This window comes from Diabrotica virgifera, chromosome 7 (assembly GCF_917563875.1).
Source record: "Diabrotica virgifera virgifera chromosome 7, PGI_DIABVI_V3a".
Classification (NCBI taxonomy): domain Eukaryota; kingdom Metazoa; phylum Arthropoda; class Insecta; order Coleoptera; family Chrysomelidae; genus Diabrotica; species Diabrotica virgifera.
Window position 1 is genome coordinate 164659753 of NC_065449.1, and position 24296 is coordinate 164684048.

At 34.2% G+C, this 24296-nt stretch overlaps 1 protein-coding gene across 3 annotated transcripts in view; it reads left to right on the top strand.

Moving 5' to 3' along the window:
* The window catches only part of LOC114334708 (facilitated trehalose transporter Tret1), a 174628-nt gene that overhangs the window by 89540 nt on the left and 60792 nt on the right, over nucleotides 1–24296 (top strand). The window contains exon 1 of one of the 3 annotated variants that reach the window (XM_028284809.2): nucleotides 14282–14433. The exons of the other annotated variants lie outside the window; for them this stretch is intronic. Coding sequence (XP_028140610.1) covers nucleotides 14407–14433 — 27 coding nt within the window. The 5' untranslated portion in view covers nucleotides 14282–14406. Of the gene's footprint in view, nucleotides 1–14281; nucleotides 14434–24296 lie in introns of those variants that run through there. 3 annotated transcript variants of the gene reach the window in all.

Consider the following 24296-nt stretch of genomic DNA (forward strand, 5'->3'; position numbering starts at 1 on the left):
TATAATATAAGCAGAAGGACAATACAACAATTTTTTAGGCCAGAAAGATCATGCACCGAAGCTATATTTATATTGAGACAAGTTCAAGAGAAATCAGTAGAATACAACAAACCGTCATATTTATGTTTCCTGGACCCTAAGAAGACATTTTAAAGGGCCACATTAAAGGACGTTTTTTATTTATTGTGCGCAAAAGAGTTACCTCTAGGAATAATTCAAACGATCGAAAATTTATTCCAGAACAACACAAAAGTAGAAGAAGAACTAACTGAACTACTTGAAGCTGGCAGTGGGATAAGACAGGGGGGTGCCTGAGTCCTCTGTTGTTCAACCTGATCATGGATGAAATAATAACAAAAATAAGAACTAGAGATGGTCACCAAATGGGAGAAAAACAACTTAAAATAATCTGCTATGCTGAAACGAAAAAGAAAGGCGATGGACTACCCCATCTAACTGAAATAATATTCGAAAATATTCCCTCAATCATCCAAGATAGCCATCGCTACACCCTTAGCTTAGCACAGTTTCTCAGCTGTGTGTTCGTCTTATCCTAATCTTAGAAATGAACTATGAAAGTTTGGAATGAAAGCAAGCAAAACAATATTTTTAACTAATCATGTTTATTGTTCAATAGAGATAAAATAAAAATATGACTTATTATGTGCAGTAACAAATATATTTAAATTCTTGCCAAAAACTAACAATTTGTAGATTATACTTATGGCTTTTGGTATTGGTTTGCTGGTAACTTCTTGATGTCGAATGGTATTGCTGTAGACTTCTTATAGACCTGGTCAGATGTTGTGGCCCTAAGTCCCTGCAGCTGATGATGTTCGTCGTTGCAGTCAAGATGGCATGGTCTGCATTCTTTCATTCTTGTCAACTTATTTCCTTCACCGGTGAGGACGCTGGTGTCTCCCATAGGGAGAAAAGTGATTTATTCCCAAAAACTATGGGATAAAAACACATATCAAACATCAAGTAGAAAAACCAAAATGTGCCAGTCTGCCATTCTTTTAAGAAATAATCGTTAGAAAGAGTAGCAGATGACAAGAATAAATTAAATGAAATTAAGATTGAATATTACTAGTTAAAATTTTATTACTAAAAGCATATCAATAGATAAAATGAAATACAGAAACCAAACACATGGTTGAAATGTAATTAAAATATGATAATATGTATTCTTACCCCAAGAGAATATGATCTGGAAATAGATAGCTATTATCAGCTTGTAATTGCCTTTTATAATATTACCACCACCACCATTTTGAGAATTGAACTGACAACGTGAACTGAACTGTAGAGAGGTAGGCATGTTCCGTATTAAGACAGATATTTACAGAGTAAGAACGGGGTTCGCTCAGTAGGATGACTTAAATGTTAGATGAAAAGAGATATATTAAATAGAAGATAATAAAAGAGGATAATAAAAGAGGGCGCCAAACAAGTTTTTAACGAAAAAGCAAGTTAAAACGAATAGAAGATAATTATTAATGAAATATTAAAGAAAATAGAATAAAATAATCATTTAAAAATAAAACATCAAAGATATGACGTGTGTAACGTTACAATGCAATCGATGCAATACAATAATATCTTAAAATGATGAATGTTAATTTTCTAAAAAAAGTTAAAATGCAAGGATATAACAGCGACTTTACTAATATGTAAATTAGAGCTAGAAGGTCAAATAAAAGAACAAATGGTGCAGTTTAAATATCTAGGCATCACACTATCTAGCTACGGAAATCTAGAAACAGAAGTAGAAGATCAAGCGAATAGAGCAAACTGAGCCGCAGGTTGCCTGAATGAAACAATATGGAAAAATAAAAATATCGGAAATCACTGAAAGGCAGAATTTACAAGACAGGTGATCAGACCAATAATGACATAGGCTGCAGAAGACGGACATGTAGAGAACAAAAAGAATGCTAAGAACAGCAGAGATGTGTAAACCCTTTGAAACATTGATGATAAGACAGTATGGTACAGAGCTAGAAGTACAGGTATACGGCGGATATGTAAGGTGGAGAGCATTAATAACTGGGTAAGAAACAAAGGGTGGGATGAAATGACCACATAAGTCGACTGACAACAAATATAGTAGTAAGGACAGCGAGAGACGGTTTCCAATAGGAAGACGATAAGTGGGAAGACCACGAAAACGATAGACTGACAACTTACTGGAGGCACGTTGAAAAAGAGGAAGAGATAAGCATAAGCAGGGAAGTTGTTTAGGTACATACGATGAAATTTGGGTATGTCAAATTAAGATGAGTACACTAATTTCTGGTAACATTGTCAACATTAGTTTGTTTGTATCTATTATATTATGATTTTGTATCTATTATATTTTTCTTTCTTATGATGACCAACTTGCAACTGATGACAACACTAAATCGTACAAGTTACAAGAGCTGTTGAAATCAAACTGAAGTCTTTGAAGGTTATGACCTAAAGGCTCATAATTGCTTGGAACAACAAACATACTTTTAAGTAACTGCCCCGTAACCGGGCGTGAACGCTTGCGACGCACGCGGGCCCATCCCCGAAAGGGCGCCAAACCGAAGGTTTAGTAAATAAGAAATTTATTTTAAATAAGATCATTTTTTTATACAATCATAATTTTAATTATCTCATGGACTCCTAGAAAAGTTCCATAAATGAAATATTGTGTTATTACTGAAAAAATAATTAAAATCTTATTTTATATTTGGTGTTTATAAACAATAATTACTACTATTATTGTATTTTTAAAAACAATATAATATCCGAATATTTGTTTTTCAGTATAAATGTTTTCTAAAGTAAAAATAATATTTAGGGTATGGTGCATAGTTCAAAATATTATTCAATAATTATGGGCTATATCCCAGATTTACGTTGTACAAAGCAAATAAGCCTAATTTTGCGTTCTGTTGTATTGAACGATACAAGGAAAGGACAAAGGGCGAAAGAATTATTAGAAGGATACAAATTGTGGTATGTAGGGAGTAGTAACACTAGAAATGGAGTTGGTATAATTGCTGATAGTGAAATGAAAGATAACGTAGTAGAAGTTGTAAGAAAGAGTAACAGAATGATGTCAGTGAAATTTGTAATTGATGAAGAGGTATTGAATGTTGTGTGTATGTGTGTGTATGCTCCCCAAACAGGTCTGGGTGAGAATGAAAGAAGAGCTTTCTATGATCAATTAAAAGACGTACTGAGTGATATTCCAGCAGAGGAGAAAGTTATAATAGGAGGTGATTTCAATGCACATGTGGGCCAAACCAAGACAGGATATGAAACAATACATGGGGGATTAGGCTTTGGAACTAGAAATGAAGCTGGAGATGACATGCTTGAATTAGCAACAGCATTGGATATGGCGATTGTTAACACATTCTTTAAAAAGAGAGAAATTCAACTTATTACCTACAAAATTGGACAACATCAATCCCAAATAGACTACTTCATGATAAGGAAAGAAGACATACGTGAATGCAAGGACTGCAAGGTAATAGTTAGTGAGACAGTAATCCAATAACATAAGCTGCTTGTTCTGGACATCGAAGTAAAAAGCGAAACTAAACAAAAATATCGGAGAGGACCACAAAAAATCAAGTGATGGCTGCTGAAAGATGAGAAAGAATGTCTATTCAGGAGAAGAATAGTAGAAAAAATATGTTGGAACATGAAAGGAAGCCCTAATACAATTTGGACAAAAATGGCCAGTAGTATTAGAGAGACTGCTATTGAAATACTTGGGAAAACATCAGGAATACAGTTTGAGGATAAAGAGACTTGGTGGTGGTAAAACGAAACACAAGGAAAAATAAAAGAGACGAGAAAATTATATAAAAAGTGGCAAGAAACCAGATCCGACACAGATCTTCAAAACTATATGGTGTCGAAAAAGGAAGCGAAAGTAGCAGTAGCAAAAGCCAAAGCAGAAGCGTATTCAAACCTATACGATCAACTTGATACCAGGGAAGGCGAAACGAACATATATAAAATAGCCAAACAGAGAGCAAAGAAAGCAAAAGATTTTAATCAGACTAGATGTATCCGAGATGAAAATAATAAAATACTAGTTCACGAAAGGGATGTCAAAAAGAAATTGAGAAAGTACTTTTACGGCTTATTAAATGAAGAATTTGACAGACAGCCTGTAGAGTCAACGGAGAAAGTAGCAGCAGTGGTCACCAAAATAATCAACGACGCTAAAAGCGGTAGGACCAGATGATATTCCTGAGGAAGTATGGAGAGCATTGGGGGAGACAGGAACAAGGTGGATAGCAGGTCTATTTAATAGAATTATGGAAGTAGGACAAATGCCAGACGAATGGAGAAGCAGTATACTGGTACCTGTTTACAAAAACAAGGGAGATATACAACAATGTACAAACTACAGGGCTATAAAACTGCTTAGCCACAACATGAAAATATGGGAAAGAGTAATTGATAGACGGATACGTGAAGAGCCCGAAATATCCGAGAATCAATTTGGCTTTAAGCAGGGTAGATCAACAACAGATGCAATTTTCATTATAAGGCTGTTGATGGAAAAATACAGGAGTAAAGAAACAAACGCTCATATGGTATTCATTGATCTTGAGAAAGCATATGATAGAGTTCCTCGAGATATTCTGTGGTGGGCACTCAATAAAAAAGGAGTCCCTGGTGAACATATAAAGATTGTGAGGGATATGTATGAGGGGGTAACGACTAGTGTTAGGACAGGTGTGGGAGAGACTGATAAATTTCATGTGAAAGTAGGATTGCACCAAGGCTCTGTGCTTAGTCCGTATTTATTCTCATTAATTTTGGACCAGATAACAGCGAAACTACAGGGTAACATTCCATGGTGCTTAATGTATGCTGATGATGTCGTGTTAGTAGAAAATAGTGAAAGAGGCTTAGAACAAAAACTGTAACAGTGGAGACAAGCTCTGGAGGAAAAAGGTTTAAAACTTAGTAGGACAAAAACAGAGTATTTGGAATGTTCATAATTTAAAGAAGGAGCTACTACAAATAAAATGTTATCTTTTGATGGTGAAATGATTGTGAAAAGCAATAGTTTTAAGTATCTAGGATCGGTATTACAGAGTAATGGAGACATAGATGGAGATGCATGCAGTAGAGTTAGGGCTGGATGGATGAAGTGGAAAGAAGCGAGTGGTGTGTTGTGTGACAGAAAAATTCCTATGAAGCTGAAGGGAAAATTCTATAAAATAGCCATAAGACCGGCTATGATGTACTTAACTGAATGTTGGGCAGTGAAAAAGAAAGAGGAACAACGAATGCATGTGGCGGAAATGAGAATGCTTAGATGGATGAGTGGAGTGACAAAGAAGGATAAATTTAGAAATGAGTATGTTAGGGGAATCTAGGTGTGGCACCAATTGATGCCAAAATGAGAGAGCATAAGTTAAGATGGTTTGGTCATGTTCAACGTCGAGACGTTAATCACCCAATATGAAGAATAGCTGAAGTGCAGATTCCTGGACGGAGTAGGAGAGGAAGACCAAAGAAGACCTGGGGGGGGACGATAAGACAGGACATGTTGGTAAATGGGATTAACATTGATATGACCCAAGATAGAATTGTGGGGAGAAATGCAATTAGTGAAGCCGACCCCGCATAGGGATAACTTGAGAGAATGATGTTGTATTGAAAGATAATTCTAAAAAATAGTTCAAATACAAGAGAGTTTTTTAGCTTCTCGAATAATTTTTGACACTACAGGGGAAGGGTTATTTAATTTTGTAACTGATTATTACAAATTTTAAATATAAAAGACACCAGAGGTCAAGGGTATGATAACGGTGCCAATATGCGTATATCCGTGTATGATAAGAGTAGGATAATCCTCGAGCTTTTTTGTTCGACGCTCTGCACATAGCTTAAATTTCGTAATGAATGATGATGCAAATATGCCAAATAAAATAGTAAACTTGTTTAATGTAGTACAAGAACTTTATGTAATTTTGTCTTCCTCCACAAAAACATGGGATATTATAAAACTACATGTCCCTGAGTTAAAACTAAAAAATCTAGGTGATACAAGATGGTCGAGTAGGATAGAACCTATAACGCCATAAAAATGTCATATAATTAAAATTTGTGAGAATCTTACAAATATAGCAGATAATGGTACCTTTAACATAGAAACTAGACAGTATTAGGCAGGCCGCACATCAAAGAAACATGAAACGTAAATCACGTTTCATTGAAATAAAACACTGCTAAACAAATAGACGTCCGGCCATTTGTGAAACTTTCCGAAAATAAAAATGATTTATGAGCGTGAATCACACTCGTTTCATTGGTAGGCGCACTTCAAGATTTGTTTAGCCGTGTTTTATTTTCATGAAACGTGTTTTACGTTTCGTGTTTCATGGTTTACGTTTCATGTTTCGTTGGTGTGCGGCTTGCCTTAGAATAATTAATCAAGTCCTAAGTTCGTTAAATATTTGGTATGATGTTTGGATATGATCATTTTTTTGGTTTTTTAGTGATATTATTACATTAAGTGACGATGTTATTTAAAAAAATCTGTCATGCTCTTCAACAAAAGCTAACTGATCCAGTAAAAACTGTATTTACTACTAAAAACTATTAATAGTAAATATAATATTTGAAAATATCCAACACATCTGCCAAATATAATTTTTTCATTAAGAATCTTCCTCAGTTTAACTGTGTCTGTTGCTTCTGGTGGTGAGAGATCATCTTCAAAATTAAAGTTATTAAAAATTATTTGAGTTCTACTACTGTGGTAGAGGAAAGATGATCTGGTTTGGCAATATTAGCTATATAGCAAGAGCTCGTCAATAAAATTGATTTTGAAGATTATATAAAAGAATTTGCTGCAGTCAAATCTAGAAAAACACCCATTTAATTCAATTTAGATTGCTAACGCTTCTAGATTTAAGAGCGTAGGAGCAAAATTTCGGACCAATGTTTTTTAAATGTACTCATTTTTTTCGAACGCTGAGGAATCTAATAAATATTTTTGAAAAATTTAAACGCACAATTAAAGATTACATTATTACAAATGGCCGAAAGTCCATTAGAATAAACAAAAAGTTTTTTAATGAGATATTTAAAATTAAAAATCATACTAAATTTTCTCTTTTTTTCACCCCTGTAACTTATTAAAATAAATATTATAGAAGTTTTCAGGGACGTCCGGCCCTCGGTAATAATGTAATAATCTTTCATTCTGCGTTTAAATTTTTGAAAAAATACTTAAGTACATATTAGTTTTCTCAGGATTCGAAAAAATGAATTTAAAAAGCATTGGCCCGGAATTTTGCGCCTATGCTCTTAACTAATAAATTAATGTTTTATTTGTTTTTCTTGCCATCATCGGCAAATCAGTTACAAGAAAAATAAAATTTGAGTTCTTGCAATTTCTGTTAAAAATAAAAAATTAAAAATTATTATTTTAATAGTAGATTTAAGGGTGCTAAAATATATGCCGCACGCGGGCGCCGCTCAGCCTTGTGGTGGCCCTGTTAAACTGATTTGAAAAACTGCCTTCTATCATGACTTTATTGACTGTGTTGGTTAACGTCATTTTAACTAATCGTACCCTTAGAGTCGAGTACTTTGATAATTTATTATACAGTGAGGACGTTTGAGTTGAAATAAATTCATTATCTCGAGAATGTGCGAATTTGTAGAGAAATCCTGAGATAGGTCGATTTTTATTTTTAAATTATGACTTTCTGGCATATATATCATACTAGTGACGTCATTGTAGGGGTAGTGGGGGTAGTAGTGGGGATAGTAGTGGGGGTAGTAGGGGTTGTGTGATAGCTCATTTGAAAGGTTATTTAATTCTCTATTCAGCAATATAAACATTAACATAATTATTTACACAGGGTGAATAACAATTTTTTTATACACATTTTTATTAAAATTACACAAAAAGAAGAATATAAGGAATTTTATTTAATTCAAAATACATTTTACTGCTGTCAGAAAAACAGATAATAATATTTATTTCACCAATAAACATTGCTTTTCGCTTAAATTCAATGCTCAAACTGCTAAGAGACAGGTGGGTGGCAGTCTTAACATTGAATGAAAAACAATGTTTATTTGTCAACTAAACATTTCTTTCTGTTTTCTGACAGCGCTCAAAGATATTTTTAATAAATGAATTACATACATTCTTCATTTTGTCTCAATTAATTCAACTAAAAATAAAATTTTTTGGACACCCTGCATAAATAATTATGTTAAAGTTTATATTAGTGAATAAAGAATTAAATATGCTTTCAAATGAGCTATCACACGACCTCTACTCTCATTTAAAAAAATCATCGATTACGTCATTACGTCCAGATGGATGACGTCACTAGTATGATATATATGCCAAAAACTCATAATTTAAAAATAAAAATCGACCAGTCACAGGATTTCTCTCCAAATTCGCCCTTTCTCGAGATAGTGAATTTATTCCAACTCAAACGTCCTCACTGTATAAATTCTTATATACTATACTACGTAAAAATATTTTGTAAAAGAAATTAAAAGAAAAATCAGCTGTGGTTTTTTATATCGGTTTTACATACAAAGAGGTTTTAAATTAAATGTAATTAAAAGAATGCATCAAAGCTCAATAATTAGTAGAATCTTGGTCTTAAACATTTTTGCTTCGTACTAAAGATCCATACTTTTGATACCACAAATATACCTACATATTGTTTAATAAAGAAGAAATGTTCCCCTAACCTAGAACTTTGTTAAAGGCAACCTTTGGTGATTCAAGGTAACCACAAGTTGAGTCTTCATTTTTACCACTTTTTTATATAAATCTTAACTTTACCATTTTTAATAACTTTGGGAAATGGTCGCTCAATCTAAATGAGTGATTATATATATATATATATATATATATATATATATATATATATATATATATATATATATATATATATATATATATATATATATATATATATATATATATATATATATATATATATATATATATATATATATATATATAGCAAGGTAACAGCATAACATTTTGTTCACGAGACTGTAAACAATATCTGGGTGAAAAAACTTGTTTGTGTTTATACTCATATAAAGTATTAGTATTTAGAAAACTATAAATAACTTCTTTTGATGGATTTGTCATAATGGAAATCATTAATAAAAATTTAATGACTACCAAAAATAATGGTTATATGTCTTATAATGAGATATCCCATTATAAAAATAAAAAATATGTGAAAATAAAATTTTTAACTTAGCAAACGTAAACACGGTTTTGAACTGAAAACATACATACTTTTTTGTGTAATCTTTAACACTAATCAAAGTTGGAATCCAAATACAGAATACACTTTTAATCGTACAGGCTGTGAGGCCACTCCCATAAGAAAAATGCTTCTGATTCGGATTTTTTGCAGATTCTTGTGCAAAAATGTCCCCTCTAGACAAATCTGTAGGAGGGTGCAGGGCGAAATTTTTGGACAGAAATTGCTTAAAACAATTTTTTAAACAAACTCCTTTCAAAACAAAAACATTTTTCTTCTCCTGAATACATTTTTTTTAGGTTTTTTCAGATATTTTAAACAAAGAAGATTTTTTCTCGTTGTTCTCTAAAGCTTACCGATTCAGTTTCAAGACCGTAGGGAGTAATTGGGGCTTATTTAATTTAGACCGCTGTTTTTAAATGGGCGTCCGCTTGAATTTGAAGCCGACGCGACGCGGAGCGCCGCATTATATGGTGCGCCTCTGTTGCACTATACATATTGTAATACAGACGAAAAATTCCTATCAAGTACATGAAATTTTTTAAAATTTTATAATTTATAATTAACATTTTTTTTAGTAATTTATTTATTGAATCATTGCCGATGTCCTAATTACATACGCCATTCATCACAATATAATATACGTATTTCCCCTTTTTAAATGTGATCGATAAAAATAAGTGATATTTTAGTTATTAAAAAAATCTTAATAATAAATTACCAAATTTTAATAAATGTCAAGTGTAATTATATATTTTATTTATAAATGGTAAAAATAAATATATACATTATACATATATTCAAGAGATAAGAATTTTTTATCGATCACATAAAAATATAACAATACGTTTATTATATTGTTATCATGGGCGTATTTAATTAGCACATTCGCAATAATTAATTTAATAAATAAATAAATTACTGAAAAAAACAATGTTAACAATAAACTACAAAATTTTAATAAATATCAAGTATTTGATGGGAATTTTTGGCGTAAGTACGTTTAGACAGAGAAGTATAGTGGGCCATATAGGACGGTCATAGATATTTGCTTATATAATTTTTTAGTAAATATATTTATTTAGATTTTCTACGATTCGTCAAGCGAAAAGCAACTGCTCGAGACTATAGATCATAAACAATGACGTAACTATTAACGTTATTTTTAATTTTTGAAATTATTATTTTAAGTATTAAAATTAGTTTAATATAATAATAAAAATACACTTAAACTGTTTAAAATATATTTATTTCGTTAAAATCATAATAATAAAATATAACTTCTTATGTGCGTACCAAGTACACAACCTCCTTTTTCATTATAATAATGTAACTAAGTAAGTGCTAAGTAAGTAAAAAAATACTAGGTTTTTTGTTAAAGGTATATTTTAAAATTCCCTAAATAAGGGCCACAATGAGACAAAACGTTTTCGGATTAAGAAATCCATCATCAGTGTTCTAAATGCCAAAAATTGCATGCCTGAGCCACCAAAATATGTTGGGTAAAAATCCTTTAAAAATGTAAATGATTATATTATGTTACATATTTATATAAACTTCAAATGATGTTATATATATGCCTGGATGTTACCTAAGGCAACACAGGACTCTTCCCACGTGGCTGCAGTTCTTTTATTGGAGAAATCCTCACATATTGCATTTCAATGGCCAACTGATTTCATGCCAACTGAATTGGCAATACCACACAAGCTAATAAGACTCATTAAAGCCGCAATTGATGAAACTCAGGCATGTGGACGAATATAAACCATCGGACAGACTTTTTCAAAATTTCGCATGGACTAAAGCAGGGAGATGGGCTGGCCACAACATTGTTTAACCTGGCACTGGAGTATGCGGTTAGGCAAATGCAAACTGGACGAGGGAACCTACTGACCAACCGAACCGTTCAACTGGCCGTTTCTGCCGATGATATTAATATTATGAGTAGAACATTAACAGGAGCACAGAAAACATACGCAGAGTTAAAAAAACAAACAAAAATGTTAGGTCTGCAAATTAACACAGAAAAAAACAAAAATAATGACTCAGACAAGAAGAAATATAGTCCCACAAAACATGAAGATGATATTGAAACGGTTGAAAAGTTTACATACCTGGGAGTAGAAGTATATTGTGCCAACGGATTAGACGATGGAGAAATACGGAAGAGAATAACGCAGGTAAACAGAGCTTATTTTGCTCTCTCCCATATATCTCGGTCTAAAAGTGTCCGCCGAAATACAAAGATGAGAACCTATAAAACATTAATTCGACCAATAACATGCTATAACAGTGAAGCCTGGGTCCTGCAAGAAACGTCCAAAAACAAACTCGACACATTCGAAAGGAAACTACTAAGGAGGATACTAGGACCTGTGAGGGAAGACGGAATCTTCAGAAGTCGATACAACAACGAGCTTTATCAACTTTATAAGGAACTTTAAGAACTTTAAGGAACTTAGGAACAGACTTTATTAGAATAAAAAGATTGCAATGGGCCGGACATGTGACAAGAATGGGAGAGGATAGGCTTCAAAAAAAAAACACTGAATGCTAGAATGCATGGAAAAAGACCGGTTGGAAATCCAAGAAAGCGCTGGGAAGACATAGCAAACAGCGACGCACAAGCCCTTTTAGGAGTCCTTGTATGGAGAAGAGCAGCCACAGACAAGCAAGGGTGGAGGCAAAAAATAAAGGAGGCCAAGGCTCAATTTGGGCTGGAGTGCCATAGGAGAAGATAATCTTCCATTTGTCTCGATTTTGTGCCTCTTGTATCAAGATTTTCTGGCATCGTTTTAGATCACAAATCCATTATGTTGGTTGACCACCTTTACTGTGGTAAGCATTTTCTCTCGGTCTCTATTTATAGCTTAATATCTCGACTCTTTTTATATTGACAACCAAAGCCTGCTAGATTTTGTTGATGAGCGAGCTTCAAATTTGTCAAGTAAGGTGAGTGCTGCTTCTTTGATTTTTTCCTTTTTGCTCTCTATTTCTTTTGTCGCCATTGAATATTTCCATTGCACTCCATTCTTACTGTTTCGGGCATGTGTGCATATTTGTGATGTATCAAAATCTCTTTTTTTTTGTATTAATTATGCTCATTTATCCTAACATTTATTTCTTAATTTCACACACACAAAAATTGTTGCATTCACTAGGTATTTTATAGATGCAGTTCACTGATCTCTACTGTGTGTTGTTTGGTTTGGTTTTAAAAAGAATAAATTCCAATGTCTTGGTTGTCCTGATTGTTGTGATATTATATTCCCTTTACATTTGTTGTCGTCTATATTTTTTTTGTCACAAGTTCTGGTCTTCTTTTGACTTTGTTTTTTTTTCGATCTTGTGAAATTCCTTGTTTATAAATATCAATGGTTAATCATTATTTGTTTATAACCCTGTTAGCAGTTGATGATTCCCTGTTTAATACCTATTTATTTTGTGGTTCATGTGATAATTGAGATATCTGTTGGTGTGGCTAATTTTCTGTAGACTTAGGTACGTACGGTTACATATTGTGTATCATCCTATGTGGTGTTATTAACACACCCACAAAAGATAATGAGTTGTTGTTTTCTTTCTCCATACTGAATGCGGTTAATTCTTATTTTTATAGTTGATGTCCAACTCAGTTTTTCTGATCTATGAGGCAAAATGGAAAACACCTCACCTACATATCTCCACCATACTATGTGTTTGATCGTTTGATGTTTCGCTCTAATTTCTTCACTGAAATATCTAAGTATAATTTATAATGTATGTATTGAACGGGTGATTGTGATTTATGACAAGTATTACCTTTCTCATAGCCAGATTGAACAGTATACAAGAGAGACTACAGTTTTGTTAAATTTACCAACCGATTTAGCACTCCTAATTCTTTTCCACCTCTGAACATATCTCGTCTATTTACAGAGTCGTAGGCTGCCTTGTAGTCTACAAATATGTGATGATTATTAATGTCGTATTCCAGTGTTTTTTCTAAAATTTGTCTGAGAGTTTCCAACTGATATTTTTTTTATTTAGCTTAATGCCTCGACAACTACAGTAAAACCTCCGTTAACCGAAACCTTTTTAACCGAAACATCGTGTAACCCAAACGGCTGACAGTTTCAATAATTTCGTCAATTAAAAGCAATTTTTTATCGAAAAACAGAAACAATTCGATGTTATTTTGTCAACATCGTCAACATTGCTTCCATATACCTAACCAAAGAACGCAATTAAATATACATACCACACATGTTTTTTATTATAGTAGTATTTTTTAATAAAAACTTTAACCAAGAATACTATGTAATTTATACAACAAGAATACAAAAAACACTGTTATTTTTAACCGAGATTCTTGTTATCCGAAACGGCCTCACCCCCCAATTATTTCGGTTAACGGCGGTTTGACTGTAATAGCTATTTGACATGGTTCGGTAAATTCGCAATCAGATGGTGTAATGTGTACTATATGTTGAGTAAATTTCTTGTAACTAAGTAAAGTCGACTTCATTGTCGTTACAAAGAGACGCTCATTATATCCGAACGCCTGAGGTCCCTCCGGAGAGTACCGATACCACAAGGAAATAAACTATTTTCATTTACTAATTTTTCGAAGATTCGAACTTGCAACTCTTGGATCCAAAGGTAGGTTCTCTTACCTCTGAGCTACAGAGGGCGTAATCTGATAAACTGTCGGTGACTCAATTAGGAACAGTATAATCTACCATTAATTTTTATTTATTAGTTTTAAAATTTTTAACTCTCCTAAATAAAAAAATATATTCTCCTAATAACCTTAACTACTCACAAAATGACTGTCAGGTTAAAATATATGCACTAAAGGTAAATCTATTTTGATTTGTACATGTTTAATGACCATTTTTCTTATCCAATACTTGAAATGAGTAAAAAACTTGTTGACATTACGTTAATTGTTAAATTTTAACAATCACATAAGTAGTTTAACGGTCATAGTGTTCTGGAAAATCATGTGTCACCATCGAATTTTGCGAATACATTTTTAGGTACATAGCTAATAGCTATATTCATTGTGTTTATAAAATGCAAGTGGGATTAGCTTTTGGTGATTTATAACATGTGTTTGTAGTTCGCGTTTTTGTTAAGTGACAAGGAGAAAATGAAACTGAAAAGTTGTGCTTATAATGTAAGTTTTAACTATTAATTACCTATCTTTATGATAATAAATACTTGTGCGACATATGGACCTACGTTTTCATTTGTGAAAATTATTTTAATCCATATTACCAGAGAACGGCACTTCTCGCCAGTGGCGCACATCCACACTCCCCTACTTTACACGCGACACTATATATTATACACGAAATTTTCGATTTTCTAAATCTGACTGAATTGAAAATTGGACCAACACCCATCTTAATGTTCAGGAAAAGACTCACCCATTCATATTATGCCAACTATCAATTTTTGTCCAAGGGTGTGGATTTTACGGCCCTTCCTATTTAGGGTCTGTTTTTCGTTCTCGTCCCCAAAACTCCCAAAAACTTCGAAAATTTAACTCCGACCTTTGAAGATTCTGATAGTACTGATCATTACCTTTCTAACGCATGTCTAATTTTGAAAATCGGTTATACCATTCAAATGTTACCGAGCTCAGAAATATGACTCAATTTTTATTGAGGAAAAAAAGGAAAATGATTAATTATTTATATGGGAATTAAGCCACAATTAAAATGAAAAAAATTATTTTATTAACGTTTCGACGCCCAAATCGGGTGCCGTTGTCAAAATACAAAATATTACTAAAATAAACAAAAGAGTTGTTGCTAAGCAAAAAAATTCTTCTAATAATTTATTTAATCTCACTCATTTATATTGGCAATTCAGACATATATTATACATTTTAAAGTAGAAGACTTTAAAATGATATTGCCAATATTTATGAGTTGCGTTCCTGGGACGACTTACTGAAAGATAGTTCATTCGATTACATGAAATCAACCCCAACTCAAGAATATCCGTCATAAAAAATTATAGCATGTGATCTGTCTTTAAAAAGACAACCAAATGCAACGACAGTAAAATTCTCGCGTTATTTGGTATTATTTTTTGAGAGTAAATTAATGTAAGACTAAATACTTACGATGTCGGGATAGTATCGCAGGGTTTTTCCTGGTTTTCCCTTGTGATTTACTATGAAGTCTCTAACGCGAGAATTTTACTGTCGTTGCATTTGGTTGTCTTTTTAAAGACAGATCACATGCTATAATTTTTTATGACGGATATTCTTGAGTTGGGGTTGATTTCATGTAATCGAATGAACTATCTTTCAGTAAGTCGTCCCAGGAACGCAACTCATAAATATTGGCAATATCATTTTAAAGTCTTCTACTTTAAAATGTATAATATATGTCTGAATTGCCAATATAAATGAGTGAGATTAAATAAATTATTAGAAGAATTTTTTTGCTTAGCAACAACTCTTTTGTTTATTTTAGTAATATTTTGTATTTTGACAACGGCACCCGATTTGGGCGTCGAAACGTTAATAAAATAATTTTTTTCATTTTAATTGTGGCTTAATTCCCATATAAATAATTAATCATAAAAATGCCACAAGGAAATAGCTTCAGAACAACAAAAAGGAAAATGTTTGTCGATATGTATTGTATGTAGGTATGTATGTATGTATGTACGTATGTATGTGGAAAAGTTAAAGCGATCTGAATTTTTTTTCTGTGTTTGAAGAGGGGGCTACGGTCGATTCAGAACCGCTGTAGTTTGTGACTTTTGACCACCCATAAGCCAGCTATAGGACTTGGTAGGTACAAAACGGCATATTTTTGGGGGTACATATCTTCGGTTCAAGAAGAGACAGGAGAACTTCATATACACCAAGTCAATAGTATTGAGTTAAGCTTTCAAATGGTGTCTAAGTCACCAGGATCAGACATACACGCGGCTCAGTATAGCCGAAAAACTGAAAAACTAAACTTTGAAAATTTTGGTTTTTCGACAATTACATACTCAAAATTTCAACCTAAGAATTGCGCCAATAACTAAGCGTTTGTAGAAGGACTCTAGGTGAATCTAACGGTGTATACCTCATATCCGGGAAAATTCGAATTTATAAGTTATAGGCTTCATAAATATGATCAAATCTATTTCTTATGGGAAAAACAGTTTTTCAAGCTCAATAATTCCTCAAATAGCTTCAGTTATCATACTTGACCTTAGACTCATCAGATACTACTTGTCAATACGTTTTAAACTCATGTTTAGTGATCATAATCGGTTAAGTTGTTTAGAAGTTATTAAGCTACAAAAGTATAATCCAATTAACGATTATTCCCTAATGGTTTATGTAGTTGTAGTGGTTGCGACGCTAAATTTGATCTGGCAACGGGCAATTCGAGTTCATTTACCGGCCATTACAAAATTTTTTCCATCTATTTCGAATAGAAAAAAAAAAGAATGTGTGTGTACTTTGTACGCACGTAAGAAGTTAAACTTCTACTACATATTATGTGATTTTTAAGACAATACCAACAATTTAAAAAAATAAAAGAATAAAACGCACACAAACACATTGAAAAATGCCACAAAGAAAAAATGATTTCTGAACGATAATAATTGTTGGCAGAAATTTTAAATACGCATTTTCTGAAAAAAAAAATTATATAACAAATATACTTCCAATCATAACATGCATAAAAAAATAAAAAAATAAAACTTGCATCGGGAATTGAACCCGTGAATTTCGTGGCGCTTTAATTCGTAATCGAAGCGTAGACTAACTCATCCAATCCCACATTATTTATCATGTGGAAAAATACGGTAACTAAACGTTTTACTGTTTGACAGTTGTTTTGAAAATTAAATTATGTAGTTTAAATTTTGTGGAAGAGAATATAAAAATATAACAAAACAGTAAGAAAACAATATATTAGATGAAGATTGGTAGAACTTTTGTTGGTAATCAAATTAAGTATGTAAATCAAAGCATTACATACCTACTAGATAAATAAATCTTCGCCAAAAAATCATAATTTAAAAATAAAAATCGAACCTAATTTGGGATTTCTCTCTAAAATCCGCATTCTTGAGAAAATAAATGTATGCATTTCAACCTAATCCAAATGTATAATTACAATATGATTATAATAAAAACTACTTACCAAATTAGAATGAGTTTTCCTTGTCCAAAATAGTCCAAAAGTCCAAAAATATAGGTATATGAAAACTATTTAAAAAGGCAGTATAACTATTAACTAACTTTTGTTTGTTGTTTCTTTTCACACAAATTTTAAAACGCAACAACCATAAATAATCTAGCTACAGCTGTGCCACAGCCGCCATATTGAATAATTTTTGACATGTCATTTGAACATCCAATCAAAACAAAGTTATAATGCGCATGCGCACGGTCGCTAGGTTTTACCATATAAAAATTCACCCTCTATCGCCGGCAAAGAAGTATAACTTCAAAAATCGAGTGTACATTCTATGGACACTAGATCATTTGGGAGATAATGCGACAAAGGCGACTATTTATAATGCTTAACGTGTAATCGAGAAATATTACATTTAACTTCATACATTTAATTTATAAATAACTTTGAAAAACTCCCGATACAAGACTAAAAAACCGCTAAACGCCGTAAAAATGAGTGGCGCATACAATATTCCAGCTACAAAAGATCTGATATGAATATTACGTCGCGCGAAAATGTATTTTCATTTTGATGCAAAACAAAATTCTAGTTTTATTTAAAAGATTTTTCCATAATATTTGGTAAATTTGAAGTAAAACGCGCGCGCCACAAAAGAATAACTTTGATACAGTTTGAATTTTGAAACTCTTTTGTGGCGCGTTTACTTCAAATTTAGCAAACATTATGGAAAAATAATTTAAAATAAAACTAGAATTTTGTTTTGCATCAAAAAGAAAATACACTTTCGCGCAACGTAATTTTCGTATCAGATCTTTTGTAGCTGGAATATTGTATGCGCCACTCATTTTTACGGCGTTTAGTGGTTTGTTATTCTTGTAGTTTAGACTTAAAACTTTAGTTTTTCTTAAAATTATGTATTGTTCACATATTTTTCATTTTAGCCTCTCTGTTGTCTCTCTTTTATGGCGGTACAGTTCAAACGGGGCCTTCCCCAGAAACCTCCAAGTATCTCTGTTCCTAGCTGCTGTCCTCTAGTTGTCCACCCTCAATATCCATTTGTCATTGGTTCTTATTTCGTCTATCCAACTCTTTTTTAGTCTTCCTACTGACCGATGTCCCACTATAGTTCTGCTAAGAGTTCCACTAGGTGTTCTGTGATTATCTATTATTATAAGGTGACCTTCTAAGAATACGCATAATACCATAAGAAGATGCATTTCCTGACTGAGGAACCTTAGAGAATGGTTTAACTGTAGTTCAGTACAACTATTCAGAGCAGCAGCCAATAAAGTGACCATAGCCATTATGATATCCAACCTCCGACAGAAGATGAAACTTTAAAAAGGAGAAGATAAGGTGACCTGCTCAGTGCATTTTTTGTAATTTTGGATAAATTGCTATAGAGGGTTCTTTGTATGTAATATTGTTATAACTCGTTCTTTAACCTTATTCTACATTATATTATCATTGTGACAGATGGGTCCAGTATCCTCCTTAATATCTTTTTGTCAAAATTGTTGAAAGACTTATTGTCTTTTTGTCATGATCCATGTTCCTACACCATATATTGGTTTTTACTTTAAATCTAGGATAACCAAAAATTTCGTTCCATATTTTTTACTGATTACTTTATAGACTTCAGGACAAAAGTATTTTAACACAACAGTTTATCGTGTTACATTCTATCCCGTTTTGGACATTTATATTTTTCACATTCCTATATTTTTTGCTGGTTTCAGTGGTTCCAGTAATTTTCCCATCTTAATTCCATCATGTTACTTAATATTCGAGGGTTTCTTTTCTTACGTTTTCTTTCCTACGTCTCAATTGAGGGTTTCCTTTCCATTCTTATATACCCATAGCCGCCAAAAAATGTATCGTTTATTTGCTCGTGTCAATTACTCAAATAATAGATACAGGGTGTAACAAACTGGCAGGCTATAAATTAAATCGCATATTCTGGGATCAAAAGCAGTTCGTTGAACCTAACTTATCTTAGTACAAATGTGTACACACAAAAAGTTACAGCCCTTTGGAGTACAAAATAAAAATCCATTTTTTCCAATATCACGAAAACTCAAAAATGAATAACCATTTTAAATTTCGTTGCAACACGAAACTACAGCTACATCATTATTCCCGGTGCCGCCCAAAATCCCGACAGCCAAAATCTTGACAGCCAAAATTCCGACGGCCAAAATACCGACACGCCAGAATATCGACAGGCCAAAATCCCGACATGCAACAATCCTCGCATAAGTAAAAATTCCGACTTTTGTTTAATACTTTTAATACAAATACATACTTTTGTTTAGTAACAAAAATAAAAAACAGATGGTCATTAACAAAAAACAAGAAATAAATGTAATTATATGTTAAAAAGGAACTTATCAAACCTGTCGGGATTCTGGCGTGTCGGGATTTTGGTCTGTCGGGATTCTGGCGTGTCGGTATTTTGGCCGTCGGAATTTTGGCTGTCGGGATTTTGGCTGTCGGGATTTTGGGGTAGACCATATTATTCCAGTTCAATCAGAGAGTGCAGTCGAAACTTATTAGTCTCTCATCAGGAGGCACATATGCCGCTCTCTCTGACCCAACTAGGACAAATCCCGCCGTTTAGTCACGGATTGCAACGAACGAAATGGCAGGGATGCCCTAGCGGCAATCTCATTTGCTCAGCGCGGTAAAGTTCCAACAAGAATGGTTCCCTTCGTACTCCAATGGGATTAAACATGTAAATCAAAAATGAATATATATTTAGTGACTGTACACCCCGATATGGGGCTAAGTCGCGAAAGCTTTCTAGATCCTATTTCTTGGGAGGATCAGTCCCTTTTGCTTATGTTATCTTCTTAACGATTTGTCTCCTGTCTCTCCTGTCTCTAGTTTTTCTCCGCCATTCTCTGACTTCTGCGTTTTTTAAGTCTTCTTCAACTTCTTGCAAACATTTTGATCTTGGTCTTCCTCTTTTCTTTCTTCCTCCTGGATTCCATTCTACCATAGCATATGTCACTGCTTCATCTCCTGCGCGCCAGATGTGATCTAACCATCTAACTCTGCATTGCTTTATTTTGGTCACGATATCTTCTTTCAGTACTTTCCTAATCTCTGCATTGGTTCGACTTCTATATTCATTTTTCTCTGTTCTGATTGGTCCCAGTATGGTTCTCATGAGCTTTCTCTCCACTATTCTTAAATTTTCTGCATCTTTTTTAGTCATCGTCATTGTTTCTGCTGTGTAGTCAATGGTTATTCAAAAATGAATAACCATTTTTAATTTCGTTGCAACACGAAACTACAGCCGTATCATTATTCCAGTTCAAGCAGAGAGTGCAGCAAGCACCTCTACCGGTTTCGAAACTTATTAGTCTCTCATCAGGAGGCACATATGCTGCTCTCTCTGGCAGCAGGGAGGGCAGAAATGGCAGGGATGCCCTAGCGGCAACTGCTATCAAAAAACTAGGTTTTCAATCTAGAAGCATATAAAACAACATCCAAAATTGTTATTCTACATCCTACCAGACTGAAAACAATGGGAACCTTCTCTGGTAACACCCCCGAGGCTTCTACAATTTGCAAGCCATAACATATGCTGACTCTAAGGAAGATGTGGGAATTTTACAATTTATAATTCACCGTCCCATCTACTCAGTGCCGTAAAGTTCCAACGAGAATGGTTCCCTTCATACTCCAATGGGATTAAACATGATGTAAATCAAAAATGAATAACCATTTTTAATTTCGTTGCAACACGAAACTACAGCCGCATCATTATTCCAATTCAAGCGGAGAGTGCAGCAAGCACCTCTACCGGTTTCGAAACTTATTAGTCTCTCATCAGGAGGCACATATTCTGGTCTCTCTGACCCAGCTAGGACAAATCCCGGCGTGCAGTCACGGATTGCAACGAACGAAATGGCAGGGATGCCCTAGCGGCAACTGCTATCAAAAGACTAAGTTTTCAAACTAATAGCACATAAAACAACATCCAAAAATGGTATTCTACATCCTACCAGACGGAAAACAATGGGAACCTTCTCTGGTAACTCCTCCGAGGCTTCTACAATTTGCAAGCCATAACGGATGCTGAGACTAACGAAAACAGTTCCTCGACATTCTCAAGACTATTACGCCAATCAGTTCTATCCAGTGCCAACTGTTGCCAGTTTGCTACGCCTGTTTTTTTTTTTAATTTTTGGCATTATTTTAAATATTAAAATTAGTTTAGTATTAAAATTAGTTTAGTATTAAAAAAAATACAATTAAACGTATAACCTAAAAAATCTATAAGAAAATTCCTTTTACAACTTTCTGTGGCAAATGGACTTGATTCCATGCCATTATCTTTCCACACACACAGGCCCGGACTGGCCCGCCGGCCCACCGGCCCTCGGGCCGGTGCGCCTTTTGCCTTCGTTAGTATCTATCCATAAAAAAATTTAACTGGAAATTTTTTTTTGAACCTTTACACAAAGATGATGTAGATTCCCCTAAAAAATGTTTTTACATGCCTCAGTAATCAAAATGCTACATAATGAAGCCAGTCGGTACAACAAAAGACAACTTTTATCAGGCATCAGATAATCAAACAGCTTAGCTACGACAGACGGCGCCCTCAAAGACCATTTTTACGATTCGGGCGCCTTTCGTATGTATCAATACCCGCCGTTTCTTTTATAATAAATAGCTTGGATGCAACTAGCTGCGCCCTCGAAGACAATTTTTAAGATTCGGGCGCCTTTCGTAGGTAATTTCCGCTGTGTGTATTATAATAAATAACTTAGACGCGGCGCCTTCGAAGACGATTTTTACGATTCGGGCACCTTTCGTAGGTATCAATTTCCGCTGTTTTTTTATAATAAATAGCTTGGATGCAACGAGCGTCGCCCTCGAAGACAATTTTTTCGATTCAGGCGCCTTTGGTAGGTATCAATCTCCGCTGATTATATTTTAATAAATAGCTTAGATGCAACGAGCGGCGCCCTCGAAGAAAATTTTTATCGACGACCTCGAATAGGTATCAATTTCCGCTGTTTCTAATATAATAGAAATAGCGGATATTTATACCTACAATGGTCTTCGAGGGCCCTGCGCCTCGCATCTAAGCTATTTGATTATCTGATATTTGATATAAAGAGTGTTACATCCCACAATTGGCCTTTATTATACAGGTGTATTTTTCTGCGCTCCATAACGACGGTATACATACTGGATTGTTGTGCCCCAGAATCCTAAATAATGAAGCCAGACAACGAACAAAATACAACTTGTCAACATGTATCAGGTATCAGATAATCAAATAGCTTAGATGCGATGCGCGCCGCCCTCGAAGACCATTTTTGCGATTCAGGCGCCTTTCATAGGTATCAATCCCCGCTGATTCTATTTTAATAAATAGCTTAGATGCAACGAACGGCGCCCTCGAAGACAATTTTTACTTCGACATTATACATATAAGATTGTTGCGCCCTAGAGTGCTACATAATAAGGCCAGTGGGTACAACAAAATTCAACTCGTTCAACTCATATCAGGCATTTTTTATCTAATCTGCTACCTTTAAAGCTAATCTGATAACTGATCCGAGTTGAATTTTGTTGTACCCTTCTTACTCTAATACAATTTGTGCTCAGATATTCATGCAGCTTATTCCACCAGTATGGTTCTTTCCTTTCTTACCTCCCATTTGACTTCACATAAGCCAACTGCGATGTCGCACTTAGACCCTCGATCAACTTACTTACATCCTCGCATCTCGGACCAATCAAGCCAAAAGCATCCATAAAAACCTCCTCATTTAAAAGTCTCTTTAGATCGATTTCTCTATCTTCCTGTTTCTTCCTTTTGCTCGTTATTTCAACACTCACATACTTATGTAAACTGAGCGATTCTTCTTCCAAAACAGTCTAGCTTATGACCCTGTTTAGAAGTGACGTTGAAACCAGTGATTTGTTCAGAAAGAATTCACTATTATCTCTCATAATCGTAGGTGCCTCACGTCTTTTAGCAAAGTAAGCCCCGTGGCGTGGATCCATTCTGATAGGCTTTTCCCTGTCCCATCGGATCTCCTATGTTTAATGATTCTTCGTCGAGAGACCAACTACACATTGGACTCCTGAAAGAGGATCACGTCACAACTTTCACTTTGTACAAGTGTTTCTGCAACGTCGTGAGCGGTCCTCGCCGATCCCACATTTATTTGAAGGAACTTCGTATTAGATGGTTTTTGTCTGATTCCTGGTCCTAGGTGCTTTGATCCACGCTTTCTTCGTCTCTTGTGGCAAGGTCCCTCTTGAGGCCCCGCTTTTCCAGGATCAGTTTTTTATACTCCTGGAACTGTAAAGGCCGCGTCCCACCATCAAATAATTTGATCAAACTGGTTTGAGCAAACTGAAAGTGACAGTTAGTGACGTCACATCCTGAGTGTTCATTGTGGATAATAATGAAAAATTTTAATTTTAAATAAAGTACAAACAAGTTAGACAACTCAATACAAAAAATTTGATCAAACTAGACTGATAGTGAGAGCACAGATTTTTAGAATTTAAAAAAAAAATTCAATTGTGACGTCACTTTGACGTACTTCCGGAGTTTGCTCAAACTGTTTGATCAAATTATTTGATGGTGGGACGTGGCCTTAAGCTGTCGGCTCTGTGACCGGACTTTACACGGAAGGCAGAAAGTCGCCTCACTACTTTAATCTCGTGCCTAGTGCCCCTTGCCTTATCGGTAGCAGGAGTCCGATTTGTTTTTTCCCTTGCAGTCGGTTTTGCTATGCCCGAATTTCAGGCATTTGAGGCACCGCTGAGACACATGCAGATTCTCTCGTATCTTGCACGACTTCCGGCCAATGGGTATATGTTCTCTTTCCAGTAC